This window comes from Planococcus citri, chromosome 1 (genome assembly GCF_950023065.1).
Source record: "Planococcus citri chromosome 1, ihPlaCitr1.1, whole genome shotgun sequence".
In the NCBI taxonomy this organism is placed as follows: domain Eukaryota; kingdom Metazoa; phylum Arthropoda; class Insecta; order Hemiptera; family Pseudococcidae; genus Planococcus; species Planococcus citri.
In genome coordinates this window covers 62,589,765-62,605,279 of record NC_088677.1, presented here as the reverse complement: position 1 = coordinate 62,605,279, position 15,515 = coordinate 62,589,765, and the positions used below count along the sequence as shown (strand labels likewise).

Here is a 15,515-nt window from a genome sequence, read left to right as displayed (position 1 = left end):
ATTATTTTTGACTACTTCCCTTAAAAGCGCCGATCAACATGGGTGAAGAATGATCGACAGAAATAGGTACCTACTCGAATAGCATAACACAATTGTAAATAAGATGAATATGAATTTGAAGAGTGGCAACATTGAGAAGGAAGCTGATAATTTTATACGAATTTAATTGCCTTCATACGAGATGACGTAATCGATAAAAGTAAAAGCCTTACGTTTGGATTCAAAGTTGAATATTTAATTTGTACTCGAATGTGATAAAATATTACATCATTAAAGGCGACAACTTGTAAATTTCAATAGGTAAGTATGTACCTAAATATGCAGATAAATTATGATTTACTTGCCCTTGAGTAGTTTTGTCATAATGTCATAGCCTTCATTTTCGTGTAATGTTAACACGACAGAGAAGAATCAACTTTTTCCACCAAAAGAATGGTGACAGAACCTTAACAAAAAATTTACTCCATTGGCAGTAGGTATTAGGTAAGTTATCCTGTAAAATCTTCTTCAAAAATTCAAAATTTGACCACATCTTGACCGAAATTCTTCTTTTCTAAATAGATCAAGAGAATACAGACAGATAGATACATAGTACCTAATACATAAGTTAGAGCAAGAATTCTGCAGTTGCTTCGTTCTATTCATCACCAGTAGTTCAAAAGTTATCGAAAAAAATGTATTATGAATGTTGAAATTGATACAATGTGCCAACAACACATTCTAATGAAGCAGCTCACAGCAGCTGAAGACACGACGTTGTTGAAGATTACTCCCAAAAGCAAAGAAGATACTACGAGTAATTTACAAGAGGAAACGCCCCTCACGTCATCGCAACTTCAAAGGTGAGACTTTCATCTGCAATTGGTAGGTATACCTACAATACAACACCTACCTAACTTAATCATGTCCCCACACCAGGAAATCTCCAGAAACTTTAGATGCACCTTCTGTATGGTTCTCCAAACGATTCTTCATACTGATTTTACTATTTTTTGGTCACATTATGATGGCAGTAGTGGGCCAAGTAACCAATATAGCGATAATTGAGATGGTATCGAAGAACTCGCATTCGACTAATGATTCGAATAATTTCATATCACAAGACGTACAGGTAAGATGTGATAAGAATTTAATCCCCACATAATTATTTGTGATTGCACCTCTGAAGGAAGTTACCAAGTACCGTTGAAAAACTAAAATGGGCATTTTACTACGAAGATAGTTAGGTACGTTCGAAAAAAATTCCAAAATATTTCCACAGATTACCATTGGAAATTCAAACTGATTATGTGTTTATGTGTAGAGTACCTCAACCAATTAATGTTAATTGTACAGTTTTTATGGCACTTTTTGAACGTCTAGAATTTCCAAAAAGGATCGAGGGGTTCAGGTTCAGAAGAGCTGGAAACCACCAGTAGGTAATCGACTCAGCCTGTTGAAATCAAAATATAAAAGTGAATATTGACTTTTCAACTTCGTTAAGTGAAATTTTGTGAGAATTTCAACTTTAAAAAATTTCGCTGGAAGACTCCAAATAAACTGCTCAAAACGAGTTGAAACCGTTGGAAATAATTGGGTTCATACCAATAATTTCAGCTTTATATTGTCAGTTCGGTGAAATTTTGATTTTTGGCCCCTAGATTTTCAAGAATTCAACAAAAATTCGGAAATGCACTCTACCTCCTAAAATTTTGAATCAAAATGGGTGTTATTTTTCAACTCTTTCCTAATTAACATTTTAAAAAATCAGAAAATGAATTTAGTAATTTAAAGACTTGACATACGAGGTGAGTATATCTTATTTCCAATTGTTTTTCACTCAAGCCCCCAAGATACCAATGGAACTCGATGACCGTTAGTCTGGTTCTAAATATGTTCGCATATGGTTCTTTATTCATTCCATTAGGCGGAATCATATCGCAAAAATTTGGAGGCTCGACAACGTTAGGTGTAACAATGATGCTGAGTGGAGTGGCACTGATTTTTTCACCATACAGTCTCTATGTTAATTTTTACGTTTTCTTGGCACTTCGAGGATTGCTGGGATTTTTTCAGGTTCAATATTACAAACATTACCTAAAAATACATCATCTAAAATGCAATCTTAATGGTAGTCGCCAAAAATTTCTTCGTGAATTTTCAGGGTTTCAGCATCGCCAGCTGTGCCACAATTTTCGCTAATTGGATCCCAAAACCAGAAAGATCCACGTGCGTGTCGTTGGTTATGAATGGTTTCTATATTGGAAATGGCTTGACCTTTATTTCATGTGGTTATCTCATGCATCGCTGGGGATGGTCGATGGCTTTCTATAGCACAGGTACGAGTACATAAGTATAATTATGATTTTGATTTATTTTTTCAATAATCTCAGCTCCACTTGAAATATATTTTATTCACATCAAACAGGTACCCTATGTTTTATTTGGTCCCTGCTTTGGTTGATATTCGTTCCAAATGATCCAGCCGACGATAAAAGAATATCTCGTAGAGAACTCTTGTACATAAAAAAAGAAACTGGGAACGTTTCTCCCTCAAATGTGGGTAAATATTCGACCAATTTTTAAATTGTGCCAATCTATTTTTCTATTTGATTCTCTTGATTCTTGTAATTTAGACCGGCAATCCATATAAAGCAATTTTACTCACATCTTCATTCTGGGCATTGACCTTATGCAATTTCGCTTATGGTTGGACTAACGCATTCACGGTAGGGTACAGCCCTTCATTCATTAAAGGTAGGTAAAGATGAGTACATATTTTTGGTGATTCTGATGAACTAAAAAATGAAACACCAAAGTGTTCAATTAATTTCTTATGTATGTACTTAGATGCAGTGCAAATGGATGTGAATTTAGTAGGGTATATTTCATCGATTCCTAATTTAGCCAACATTTTTACAATACCACTCGCAGGAATATTAATGAGTCATTGGCAAAAGAAGAGCAAATTAAGAGATTCTCAGGTAACTACCTACCTACCTAACCTATACCTAAATTTTCTCAAATTAGACATTTGATATGTTGTCCTGTGGTTTTTAGATAATAGGTACCTATACCCACAATTTCTCTCGAAAAACAAAATTAAAAAGAAAATATATTGTTTTAGATTCACAAAATAATTCTTTGCGTCGGGTTTCTAATTTCTTCGACTCTTTTCACATTAATTGTGATCGCAAATAATTTTGTCTTATCAATGATTTGCCTTGTATTGATCAATGGAATGATTTCATATAGTCGTATTCTTTGCGAGTAAGTTCATTCAGTTGAGTGTAAAGCAAGCTTTATTTTGTTCAATACTTAACCTATTTATACAAACCTATAGGTATCATACATTTATCCAATTAGGACTTAAGAGAGTAAGACATCACCATATACGTACCTTGTTAAAAAAATAATATATTTTTAATGTTCATAACAAAGATTAATCAAAGTCAGCATGGCTCCTCATCACACGAGTCTAATTTCTGGAATGGTTCTATTCGGGCAAACCTTCGGTATCATAATGGTGCAAAACTTCGTGGGATACATGGTTCAGAACCACGTGAGTATCTAATCTATAAGACATAAGTCAAGTTTAACTCACAAGTATAACTTTTGCTTTTATTTCAGATCGTGAAGGAATGGTACGTTTGTTTCCTGTGGTCATCAGGGATTTTAGTATTCGTTGCATCGGTGTATATAATATTCGGTTCGAGCGAACCGCAATCATGGTCCGTGAATGTTCCTCAAGAAGCGAATGTGAATTTACGCAATCAAAATAAACAACTTTTAAAATGATTTTAAAATTCACTTACAACCCGCGTTTCTAGCACACAGAGATTTTTAAAAATCGAATAAGAACCTATCAGGTAGGTAACTAGGTACTTACCTTTTTTTTTAGCATAAAGACTTATACTTAACGTGAGGTGGTCCTCAAAAAAAATTCAGTAACAAATGTATGGTCTCATAAGGCTTTGAAATGTCCAAAATAGGTTCAAAAAATGTTTAAAATGACCTTAAGAAATCGAAAGAGCATTTAAAAATAAATCATTCAACTAAATTTTGAAGATGAATTTTATTTTATTTTTTTTAAATTGAAAAATAACATGAAAATTTATTAAATTGAGGAGCGATATTCCAAAGTGCTCTCAGTCCATTTTTTTCAAATCGCATTTAAAAAAAAATAATGTTCCAAAACGCACTTTGTCCATTTTTATTGAATTTTTTTTAGCGGTATCTGGTGGATGAACTAATAGCTACACTCCTACATCATAAATCCGCCCAAATAAAGTGTTACACTCGCCTAAATAGCCAATTTACCAGATTAAGGGAAAATTTCAAAAAGTGGACGTAGGGGAGTCTTGGAATATTGCTCCTCAATTATTGTGATCGAACATGGAAATGTGGTTTACTTCGTTTTTGGCTCACCACGAATCGAATTGTGGTAGTTTCGGCTCATTTTATTTTTGGAGCCTGCAGCGTGTTTTTAGACTTTCTTGTTTTCAAAAAAAAAAAAAAACACTACAGGGTATCGGTAAACCTAAATTAATTTGGATTGGCAAAAACTGTTTTCAAAAATTCATACCTAAATCAATCCATGGAGGTAAAAAGAAGGGTAGATTCAATTTTGTAAATGCTGAGCGTCAGTTAGCCCTTCTCATGGAACTTCTTGCGAAAACCATAACATCAAAAAAAACCACCGAGGGCCCCAAAAGGGCTGATGATCGCCATCGATCGATTTCGAGAGTCGAGAATGGAACACTTTTGCCCAACTTGATAAAATTTTGTTCTTGTTACCTATTGTTGTTTTCTTTCGAGGAAAAGTACCTATTACAAAAGTCTAGTAGGTAATTCATTAGTTTCTTTTCAATTTGGTCTCTTCCATTCACCGATTGAAACGTTTGGTTTTCTTCGTATTTATCTTATACAACAATGACATTTCTTAACATTTTATTTAGGTACGTAGGTAAGTAACATAAAATTTGCATTCCTAGGTGCCTACATACCTATTTCTCATAATCATAATACTTACTTGATTTTAAAAATGAAAACAGCTAATCTAATAGGCCTAATACATATAATGTGTACATTGAACTAAAGCTTAAACATTATGCAGATACTTACACAAAATCATGTCACTAAATTCTACATATTTAGGCACGATATTTCATTATGAGGTGATCTGTCTTAAAACATTCACAGATGATTGTATAATATTCATAAAACGCAAGAAGGTCGCCAATGAAAGAGGATAAGTTCCTAGTGCTACTACAGTAATCGGTCTTTGAGTTTGGCACAGAAGTATGTAAACATCTTTACGGAATGATGTTGACCAATACCATGGAGTAGAATACACAGCAAAAGATACCGCTTGTGCCTATATCGTGGAAAAAAGTTATAACACCTCAATAGAAAATTTCATGTTTTTATTTTTAAACGAGAAGTTTCACTACGTACCGATTCAGTCACCATTTCTCCTGTCCAACATAACATGTACACCAGTTGAACAGTTGCAAAGAACACAGTTATTTCTCTCAGCCTGACCGTGGTTGAGGTACCGGGCTGTACGAAATGATTGAAAAAAGAAATCAGCTAAATAAGTGAATATTGCACACTCGTAATAAAGTTCAAAGGTATACTTACACTGTTATGAATGAACACTCACCGATACAAAGAGAAAAGCATGTGTGACCCCAACGTAAAGCACAGTTGGTAATATGATAGCAGCCATATCTTCATAGAAACCTCGAAAACATTCAAACATTCTGAAAACACGATGAATTTATACCAATCTCGATGAATTTTATTGCCGATGAAAGCATAGGGTGTTTCATAGGTGACCCACCTTCTTCCTCCGAGTAAGTTATCAGTTACCATGATTCTCGACTTAAGCAACTAAACAAGATTGAAATTTCCAACCAACACCGAAAAAATTTCATTTTAAGAGAGCATACGTTCGCTCCTTCAATCCAAAAGGCAGGCAAACATACATACTACATACTACATAGTTGTGCTCGACATGAGTTGCCTACTTACCCGGTGGAAGGAAACACCCTGTATGCAAAACATCAAACTTACTTGCAAACAACCTGGAAGTCGCGTGTACACTTTGTAAGAATGTGTTTGAATTTCGGTTCAACATTTTTATAAGTTTCAATAGTCATGTCAGTATTTGCACTAAGTGAGTTGAGGTCATTGATAATTTGTTGCATTTCATTACGAAATATAACAGACAGAAATACGAAAATAAATGGTGCCATGGGAGTGCATACTAATACAGAAATAGCAATTAAATTTATAACGTTATTAGAAATAAGAAAAAATGACAAAGATCCATATTTATCTAGTTTAGGAATAAAAACGTCGTAGTAGATATAGTTTTTTACTTTTTCCTCTTCATAAAATAGTATCACACTCAGTGAACTAAGTACAATATAAAACGAAAGAGTAACTAAATTGAATAAAAAAATAAGCACTAGTAGTTTTCCTAAATTCATTTTTTTGCTTGGTTCGTGTGTTCTTACTTTTCTTTTCGTGATAATACGATCGGCTATTCGAATCACATCGTGTAAATTGCTGCTGTGTCGAATTACTGAGATGTAAGGCATTACAATGTGTGTATATAAAACATACATGAAAGCAAACATGCTGTATAACAACGCGGCAGCATCCTTTTTATCTCGGTATATCAAACACAGCACCATCTGAGAAACAGCCACAATTAGTCCACAAAGTTGCCATACAAACCAGACAAGTTTGGTATGTTTATGAAAGACAGGACTTCGATAGATTTCTCCCATGAAACAAAAAGTTAGATGGAATTGGTTCGCCGTTGTTGACTGATATCCGAAAAGATTTTCTTTGCCACGAATTTGGTTCACGATTTTCACGAGATCGTTCAGCACATTCATGATGATTAGGTAGGTATAGAAAATTGAACAGTATTGAGAGACCGAGAACGCCACCAATTCAACGAATGATTTTTAGAATACGATTTATTTCCCAGGTTTATTATAGAAATAGGCAACCAATAAGCGTAGAGGTTAGTTTGTTAGCATCAATTATGAACAATACACGGAAAGAACCAGATGAGTGGAAAATTTAAAAAAATGAGTTCAGGGTCGAATTTAATTTACAATGAGGAGTGAAAAAATATAGTCCATTTGGATTTTGAAAAAAATCGATTATTTGAAATAAAAATGGTCTTTCAAAAATAGAGGAGAGGAGAGAAATGAGTCGAAACCTAATCTGAGACAAAAGGAAGAAAATTTCTACCGTATTAACTATTTAGAGTGTGAAAATTATTTTTCATGATGTCATCTTAATGAACGATTCTCATCAACATTTTTTGGTTTTTGCTTGATTTTTTCTCGAAAAGAGTGACTTTTCAACTCGTAACTTTCGTATCTCTTGGTTTTTTTTCTATTATGCCTCGAGCGTTGTTTTTGTGGGATGTTAAGTGATATATTTCCAGTTATTACTTTCATGAAATTCAAATTCACTACAAAATTGGAAAATTTTGATACTTAGAAACGCGGTAGGTATCCTCTAAAAAAGATGAGCAAGCTTGAAAAAAAAAGGAAAACTCTAATTTTATTTTTGAATTTTTTTGAATGTCATCTCATTCGGTTAAAGATAGATAGTAATTTGTACCATAAAATAGGTAGTCTCATTTTTTCAGCTATCTCAGAATTTGAGCTCATAATGTCAGCTTGAAAAATTGCGATTTTTGTGAGGTGTGCTAATACTTTCTGTGCCCCCTGTAAGTATCTAATTATACTTTTACCCTTATTAAATTTTTTAGTGTACCTATATCTACCTAATAAAAAAATCATTGCATGAGCCTAGAATACACATGTATTTGAATTTGTGTTACTCAAGTACCTATGTACATAAGTAGTTTTTTAAAGTAGGCACATAAATCAATATTACACTTAGGTACTACGTATGTACCTACCTACGAAAAGAGGGCACACACAAGGTTGATTAATGTAGATAGGTAGGTACCATTAATTCAGACCGTCCTGACCTGACTTCTGAGTGAGCTTGATGTTTATATCAAGTTTTGAAATTCCGGAGAAATCGAAAATCGCACTGAAGGTTCTACAATGCGCGAAATTGTGAAATTCGTATTGGAGAGTTGGTCACAAACAAGACGCAGCCACTCGAACAAATGTTAAGCATTTCCTTAAGAACGGAGAATTTTTGATTTTATGAATTTTTTCCTTGCAAACGGAAATATTCCAACTGGCACAAAACTTTTTTAATCGGATAAAGAGGAATTTAAAGAGGGCCCCACACCTACAACACCAACAAAAACTTCAAGAGCTAACGCTGATATTTATTTTTCGATTTTTGGTGAATTTTTGAAAATTCAAATTTGGCTCATTTCTTATGAGAAAAATAGAAAATTGAAATTTACAAATGAAATTAACGTAGAAATCTAAGGTTTTGATTTTTTTTTAATGAGAAAAATGAGACCAAAATTTGAATTTATGAAAACTCTACGAAAATCTGAACGTGAATTTCAGATCTTAAAATTCTTACTGGTGGTGTGTTTTGGGGACGTCTTTTTAATTCCCTTCCATTCATCGGTTCAAAAATTTTTCTGGTACAATTTACAATTGGCACTTGATATAATATGTATTTTCGTAAAAAAAACACACACACACACACACTTGGAGTGTCCTCCTGTAAATTCGCTGAAATGTGGATAAATCTTTTCCATGCACGGATCGAGAATAAGCCCTAACTCAATTTTAAGCTGTCCAAATCAATTTCGACATTTTCTAGATAAATTTTAAAATTTTGGAGAAGTCGAAATTCGCACATGCAGAATTGCAGACTCTAGAATGGCTCAAAGTAGAGAGATTTGGTTCCGAAGAGTTGAAATTTCAGAATTACGCCCATCACACTACCATGATTTCCGCCATTTATTATAATTATATCAATGATATATTTTTTTAAAAGCATATAAATCACTGGAAATGGTCAATCTTGAATTTTCAATAATTCACCAAAACTCGAAAAATTTATGAGGGTTTTCGATAATGCTCTTTTTAAAAATCAATAATTTCGTTCAAATAGGAGGCGAACACCTCGAGAGGTTCCCATTTGTAAGTACTCTACCTTACCTACTACCTAACTACCAATATAAAATATTAGAATATGACCAGATTAGAAGATCCCAGCTTATTCCTGCAGGCGCAGTCAATCTCATTTTCAATTTTAAAGTTGTTACGTCGTTACCTATTTTTTCAAAAATTTTGGCCCCAAATTTTGACATGGGTAGTTTTTTTCTCAAAAATGCTAAAGATGCAGTAGATTCAAAACACTGATGAAGAATTTTTTATAGAATTATTTTTCTCTTTGCATAGCGACTACGCAAATCATGGAAAACTAATCGCTTGCCCTCCAAGAATTAAAACAACTTCCTACGTATGTAGCTGAAATAAAATACCGACGCGAAGGTGTGTAGCGTTTTGCGATGTGTGTGTTTGATTGATTCCTGCATGCCTGGAACCTCGGTTTTTTTTTTTTTTGCGATAAGGCGATAACATAACAGAAATGCGTCGCAAGCACGTTTTTAAAATAAAAATGCGAGAGCGATAAATAGATAGATGTATTTTTTCTTCTACGAACTTGACGTAAGGAGAAGGTAGTTCACAACTACAGCAGTGCAGTGTCAGCAGTAGTGAATAGTTACTGTGTACTTCAAGTGTTTTAATTAACCGCGTTTTAATGTTGGAAATTAGGAAATATTGAATCGTGATTTAGGTTCTGAAACATATTAAGTTCAAGTTCTAAACGTTTATAAATGGAGCCGAATCCAAATTTATTCTACAGACTTGATAAAAGTGACATTCAAATGTGGCCGATTTTTCACTTTTTTAGCAAAAAAGATATTGAAAATATCAAAGTTGCAGTGGTGTTCGGTAAGATTCAGAAAACATTTTTATGTTTATGTACCTAAGTAGGTGCTGATTTGATTTTTTTGACGAGTTGATTTGAAGTCGCCGGATCCGTATTCCATATTTTATGTACTTATATGTACTCGTATTTTTATCTTCTTCCTGCGAAAAGTGGAATGTGCTTCTAATCTGATAATTTATTGAATTATTGTACACAGGAAATCGAGGAGGATCAGCAGTCTATGTAACGCAGAAAGACGAAGTATTTGGCATGGGTTCCAATGAGTATCATATGTTAGGAAATTCAGAATGGAAAGACGATTTAAAACCTCGAAAAGTTGAACCACTATGCGGCAAAAAAATAAAATGTGAGTAACTAGATATGTATTGAAAAATTTTGCATTGATTTACCTTATGTAATACTTATTTCCAATTTTTATTCGTTTAATTGATTTTTGAACGTATGATAGATTTTACTGTCGGTGATAATCATGTTATGGCTCTAACTGAAGAAGGAATCGTTTACAATTGGGGCAATAATGATTTTTCTCAGTTGGGTACCAAGAACCCTAATGATACCATTGGTCCTTCGGTTGTTGGAACTTTATTCGATAAGAAAGTTATCGAGATCGCCTGTAGTTCTTCCTACAACATTGTATTGTGTGATAATTATCAGGTAAGTTGTTGGTACCTAGCTACCTACCTCTTACCTACATAAGTACCTTACAAATAGATATCATCGTAATAATTTATGATTGATATACCTAAATTTTCTTAGGTTTACGAATGGGGCAAACGATCGACGGAAGACTATCGCTCAAATACAAGTGTAGAAACATTGGTTGAAGGTAAACTGAAAGGCGAAGAAATTGTTTCGGTTGCTTGTTCAAAAGTCGCTTCATTTGCTTTATCAAGTCATGGCTGTGTGAGTAAATATTTTGCTAGTGAAAACAATAGCTACTTACCTACATTAATTTAAATGCGTATTGATGCCAAATGTCCTATTTTTGCGGTATTGTTTGCTTACCTACTTATTTGTGTAATAGGTGTATTCATGGGGTCTGGATAGTCATGGAATATTGGGACGAAACTGCAACGAAAGCACCAATGAAGGGAAAAACAATCCATCCAAGATCTCAAACTTAACAGGAGTTTTCATCAAGAAAATTGTAGCCGGTCAAGAACACATTCTTGTTTTGAGTAATGCTGGTGTGGTGTATTCGTGGGGTAAAAATGATTGCGGGCAGTTGGGCTACGGAGAAATAAAGAGCGATGTTTTTTCTTCTGTTCCGGAAGAAATTGAATTTTTACGAAGTGATGGAAGTGTCAGGTATGCATTTTTGAAGTAGATATTACACGTTTTTCTCTGAATTCGCTAGTGAGAAGATACAATTACTACAATAAGCGTAGGGAATGTCGTATGCGATGTACCTTACCTACCTATATCTACTCACACTCGAGTGATATCAGATTTTACGTTATTTACTTATGTTTCGTAGCACCAGAAAAATCATCGATATCGCAGCTACTCACTTCTGCAGTTCATCAGTTGCAATGGATGAAAATTGTCAGCTGTTTATTTGGGGCCAATGCAAAGGTATGAAACGTGTAATGTTCAAATGAATAATTAAGGATAGACATTTTCATATTGTTTCAAAATTATTTTGAAATTTGTTATTTGTTCCAATCATTTCAGGTCAGAATATTTGTTCTCCACTCGCGACTGATTTTAATTCTCTGCAGGAAATATTCGTTAACCTCAGCCATTACACCGGAACTTTTCGTCCTATTACTTCGAAAAATTTAACTAAGGCGAAGATTTACAAACATATCAAAAATGCTTTTGAAGATGAAGTTAGTATACCTACTACCTATGTAGTTCCGATTGAACTCACGTGAGAAAAAATGGTAGGTGAGGTACCTGCCTATGTACTAATTGTTTGCTATTTTCTAGGCAACATCGGATCTGACTATTCTCGTGGAAGGGAAAGAAATCAAAGTGCATAAAGCTGTATTGCGAATTCGCAGTAATTACTTCAAAAATATGTTGAAACAAGGATGGAAGGAAAACGAAGACGAGTGCGCTGCAAACTTATACCCTAAGTTGATAGAACATATTGATTTTCATATTTATATTTACCTTGATTTTCAATATCTTTTTTTTCCGCAGGGTTTTGGAAATTAAAGAAAGCACTTACATCGCCTATAAAGCCCTGATCGAATATTTCTACACAGATGATTTGAATGTGCCATTTAGTTTTGCTTTCGGTAAATTACATAGTAGTTTTTTTTGAGTTAACCATAATTTTAATGATTTTATGAGCCATTTCAAGCCACTCATCGCTTAACTCATCAACATTTTAGAATTACTGGACTTGGCTCGTGTCTATTGTGAAGAAGAATTGCGAGAAATGTGCGAAAAAGTTATAAAAAATAACATCAGTATTGATAACGTGGCCTCATCGTATGCTACCGCGAAATCAATGAGAGTTGATGTAAGATAATTCTATTATTTACTCTCATTTATATAATGTATATGAGCTTATTTTTAATTCGATTCGAAATTTTACTCTTGAATTAACATTGTTTAGGATTTGAAGACGTTCTGTATGGAATTCATGATGAATAATTTTTCCAACGTTGTCATATCTGAAGATTTTGCTCGATTGAATCTTCTCACTGTTCGAGAAATTCTGAATGCAGCATCTCGTTCCTATCCAGTTTTTAAAACCTAAAGAGTTCTTTACGTGATTTTTTTTACTTCATTTTATTTTTATAACAATGCGTTTATTTCGTTTAGTTAATTATCGTGTTAATTTTTACGTTTTTTTTACAACTTAGGTAGGTAGGTACCTATACTTACGTACCTAATATTAGTTTAGGTAAGTAGTTGAAATAAAATTAGTACTTATTTCTTCAAAAAAAAAACTTCATCGTGTGATTCATTGTAAAATTACCATTATTTTTTATCTTTTTAAAAAGGAAAATTACGATAAATTTTCAATCATATGAGTTGTATTATTATTGGTTAGGTTACTCTCTTACGGTGTTCGAGACCTCACTTCCATTGCTTATTAAACCATGTAGTTTGTGCGTGTAGGAGAGGGGATTGAATGGGAGTGATTAGTTCATGCGGATTCATTTTGTTTGAAAAAAATTGTGTATGAAATAGTTGACAAATCGCCACAAAAACAGTTTTTTTTTTTTAAATTCAAGAAGTTTCCAAAAATTAAAAAAATATGAACTTTAGCTTTTGAATTTTTTTCTACACTGGTTATGAGGCAGGTAAGGTACTAAGAGTACCGGTAAAGTACAAAAAATTGTGTGTGGAAAAATAAGGTGAGTAGGTAACATCGAACTATCCATTGACTGATATTGCACATAATAACAATCAAGAATTATTATCTGTCGGCTGTCAACTCCAACGTATACGTTCATCAACTTACCTAAAATCTATTCATGCATGTTTCAGGCATGAAAATTCCAAGTGTTTTTTTATTATGTATATTACCTACATACACATTACGAGATGATTAAGGTACTCGGCATCTGCATATTTCTGCTTTTCCTGCTGAAAGTAAGATAGGTTAGGTACCTAGTAGACAGTAGACAGTAGACAGACACAGTTGTCTCTTAATATTTAAGCGTTCAATGGGTTGTTCTATTCGTGTTCTGCAACTGTTATTACTATCAGTTCAGTACTTATGTTACTTTGTACGTCCTTTATTTTCTCGTTTATGTTGAACATTTACATTGTATTCGTACTGTTCTGTGGATTGACCAGATAACTGGCAGTTATTTTACTAGTGCCAAGTTCAACATAATTTATTCGTGGACTATATTCGAAAATCGCGACTGAGTATTCAGCATGGAATCAAATTTACGATTATTTAGTAAAAAAGATAAAATTGATATTAAAATCTGGCCGGTATTCCATTTTCTAAGCAGAGAAGATGTTGGAAATATTCATGTTGCGGTAGTTTATGGTAAGTGAGTACAGTATCTTCAATTCATTCACATCTACGTGCATATATGTACATAGTACCTACTTATTCATATTTTTCTATTTATTTTGATGACAATCGTCCTTTAGGCTACATTCTTTTATTTATTTATGTTTTAGTAATTTGAAATTTGTTTACGTAATTACATACTATAGGTGACGAAGGGCAGTACGCATTATATGTGACTACAAAAGACGAAGTATTTGCCATCGGCAATGATCGTTTTAGATTGTTTGGTATTGGGAATTCACACTGGAAATATGATTTTAAACCTCAAAAAGTGGAACAATTGTGTGGAAAAAAAATAAAATTTAAGCATGCAATGCAAAAGTAGGTAAATCGTTACATTGATTCAGTTCTTACTTTATAGCATTTTCAAATTTAGATTTTAGTTACGGAGATGAGCATATTATGGCTCTTACGGAAGAAGGAATTGTTTACAATTGGGGCCGTAATTATTTAGGTCAATTGGGTACCAAGACCACTGAAAACATTGTTGGTCCTTCGATTGTTGGAAATTTATTCAATAGGAAAGTTATCGAGATTGCCTGTAGTTCTTCCTATAATGTCGTACTGTGTGATAACCATCAAGTAAGTTCACTCATTAGATAAATGTATAGGTACATATGTAGATATTAGGTAGAGGTAGGTATTCATAGGACACAGTTGATGAATTTATGCCAATTGTAAATTCTCATCATCTTTACCCATTGACCAAGTCCCTGCAGTCAATGACTTGATGTATGTACCTAATGCATAATTATTTGCCTATGTTTTGAAGCAGAAAAAATCCCAGAATTAAGTATGCATGGGTCTAATCTTTCAAATTTGTTTTAAATTTTTGTAGATTTACGAATGGGGTAAGCGATCAAGAAATGACAGTCGGCCGCATCCGAATGTAGAATCATTGGTGGAAGGAAAATTGAAAGGAAAAGAGGTCATTTCGGTAGCCTGTTCATTGGACGCTTCATTTGCTTTAACAAGCAATGGCTGTGTGAGTAAAAATGTATAAATAAGCTATACTTACAATTGAGTTCAACTCTTAATGGTATTACCTCCCTGATTGAGACGTTGTTCACTTACTTACCTATACCTACTTGTCTATTATTATGATAGGTCTATTCTTGGGGCGCAAACTGGTGTGGAATATTGGGGAGAAACCACAGTGAAAACGGCAACGTGGACAATAACGATCCTTCAGAAGTACAAAATTTAACCGGAGTTTTCATCAAGAAAATTGTTACGGGACGTGATCATGTTCTAGTTTTGAGTCACGATGGTATGGTCTATTCATGGGGAAGCAATGAATGTGGGCACTTGGGTCATGGTATACTAGATGATGGGTATTTTACTAGCATTCCTAAAGATGTGAAATTTTTGAGAGATGATGGTAGAATTAGGTAAGTGTTTGAAGTGAGATTTTTTCCTTGATTGACTCGTTTATCTCGACTTAGATCTATGTATATTTTTAGTACCAAAAAAGTGATCGACATCGCCGCAGTTCCCGTGTGTTCTACGTCAGTTGCGATGGATGAGAATTGCCAAATATTCATGTGGGGTGATTGTAAAGGCATGTGTGAGATGTGATGAGTATACTGATAGATACGCGCATAATGGGCAA

General features: G+C 33.8%; 4 protein-coding genes across 9 annotated transcripts; 3 read left to right on the top strand and 1 right to left on the bottom strand.

Moving 5' to 3' along the window:
• Positions 1–143: 143 nt before the first annotated feature.
• On the top strand, positions 144–3,778 carry LOC135833229 (vesicular glutamate transporter 3-like). Of its 5 annotated transcripts, none has more exons than XM_065346930.1 (12): positions 144–300; positions 374–483; positions 562–842; positions 919–1,111; positions 1,825–2,055; positions 2,144–2,318; positions 2,408–2,538; positions 2,616–2,736; positions 2,830–2,963; positions 3,107–3,249; positions 3,421–3,541; positions 3,610–3,778. In XM_065346930.1, the coding sequence occupies exons 3-12, from the start codon at positions 682–684 to the stop codon at positions 3,775–3,777; spliced, it is 1,578 nt and encodes a 525-aa protein (XP_065203002.1). In that variant the 5' UTR covers positions 144–300; positions 374–483; positions 562–681; the 3' UTR covers position 3,778. The 5 variants fall into 5 exon arrangements, with proteins under 5 accessions (XP_065203002.1, XP_065203003.1, XP_065203004.1 ...); XM_065346931.1 differs by having other exon boundaries at positions 173–300; positions 405–483; XM_065346929.1 differs by having other exon boundaries at positions 180–483.
• Positions 3,779–4,912: 1,134 nt separating this feature from the next.
• On the bottom strand, positions 4,913–7,016 carry LOC135833228 (uncharacterized). Its single transcript, XM_065346928.1, has 4 exons — positions 6,058–7,016; positions 5,645–5,744; positions 5,437–5,541; positions 4,913–5,356 (listed from the first exon to the last, which is right to left on the bottom strand). Exons 1-4 carry the CDS (start codon positions 6,888–6,890, stop codon positions 5,150–5,152), a joined length of 1,245 nt encoding a protein of 414 aa, XP_065203000.1. The 5' UTR covers positions 6,891–7,016; the 3' UTR covers positions 4,913–5,149.
• Positions 7,017–9,622: 2,606 nt separating this feature from the next.
• On the top strand, positions 9,623–12,899 carry LOC135833227 (RCC1 and BTB domain-containing protein 1-like). 2 transcript variants are annotated; one of them, XM_065346925.1, is made up of 11 exons: positions 9,623–9,914; positions 10,109–10,258; positions 10,361–10,566; positions 10,669–10,815; positions 10,937–11,220; positions 11,390–11,487; positions 11,587–11,744; positions 11,845–11,993; positions 12,061–12,158; positions 12,255–12,385; positions 12,482–12,899. In XM_065346925.1, the coding sequence occupies exons 1-11, from the start codon at positions 9,797–9,799 to the stop codon at positions 12,623–12,625; spliced, it is 1,683 nt and encodes a 560-aa protein (XP_065202997.1). In that variant the 5' UTR covers positions 9,623–9,796; the 3' UTR covers positions 12,626–12,899. The 2 variants fall into 2 exon arrangements, with proteins under 2 accessions (XP_065202997.1, XP_065202998.1); XM_065346926.1 differs by having other exon boundaries at positions 9,624–9,914; positions 11,845–11,969.
• A 611-nt stretch (positions 12,900–13,510) lies between these two features.
• LOC135833225 (RCC1 and BTB domain-containing protein 1-like) lies at positions 13,511–15,511 on the top strand. The gene is made up of 5 exons (XM_065346923.1): positions 13,511–13,876; positions 14,050–14,485; positions 14,742–14,888; positions 15,011–15,294; positions 15,367–15,511. Exons 2-5 carry the CDS (start codon positions 14,306–14,308, stop codon positions 15,479–15,481), a joined length of 726 nt encoding a protein of 241 aa, XP_065202995.1. The 5' UTR covers positions 13,511–13,876; positions 14,050–14,305; the 3' UTR covers positions 15,482–15,511.
• The last annotated feature ends 4 nt before the right edge of the window (positions 15,512–15,515 follow it).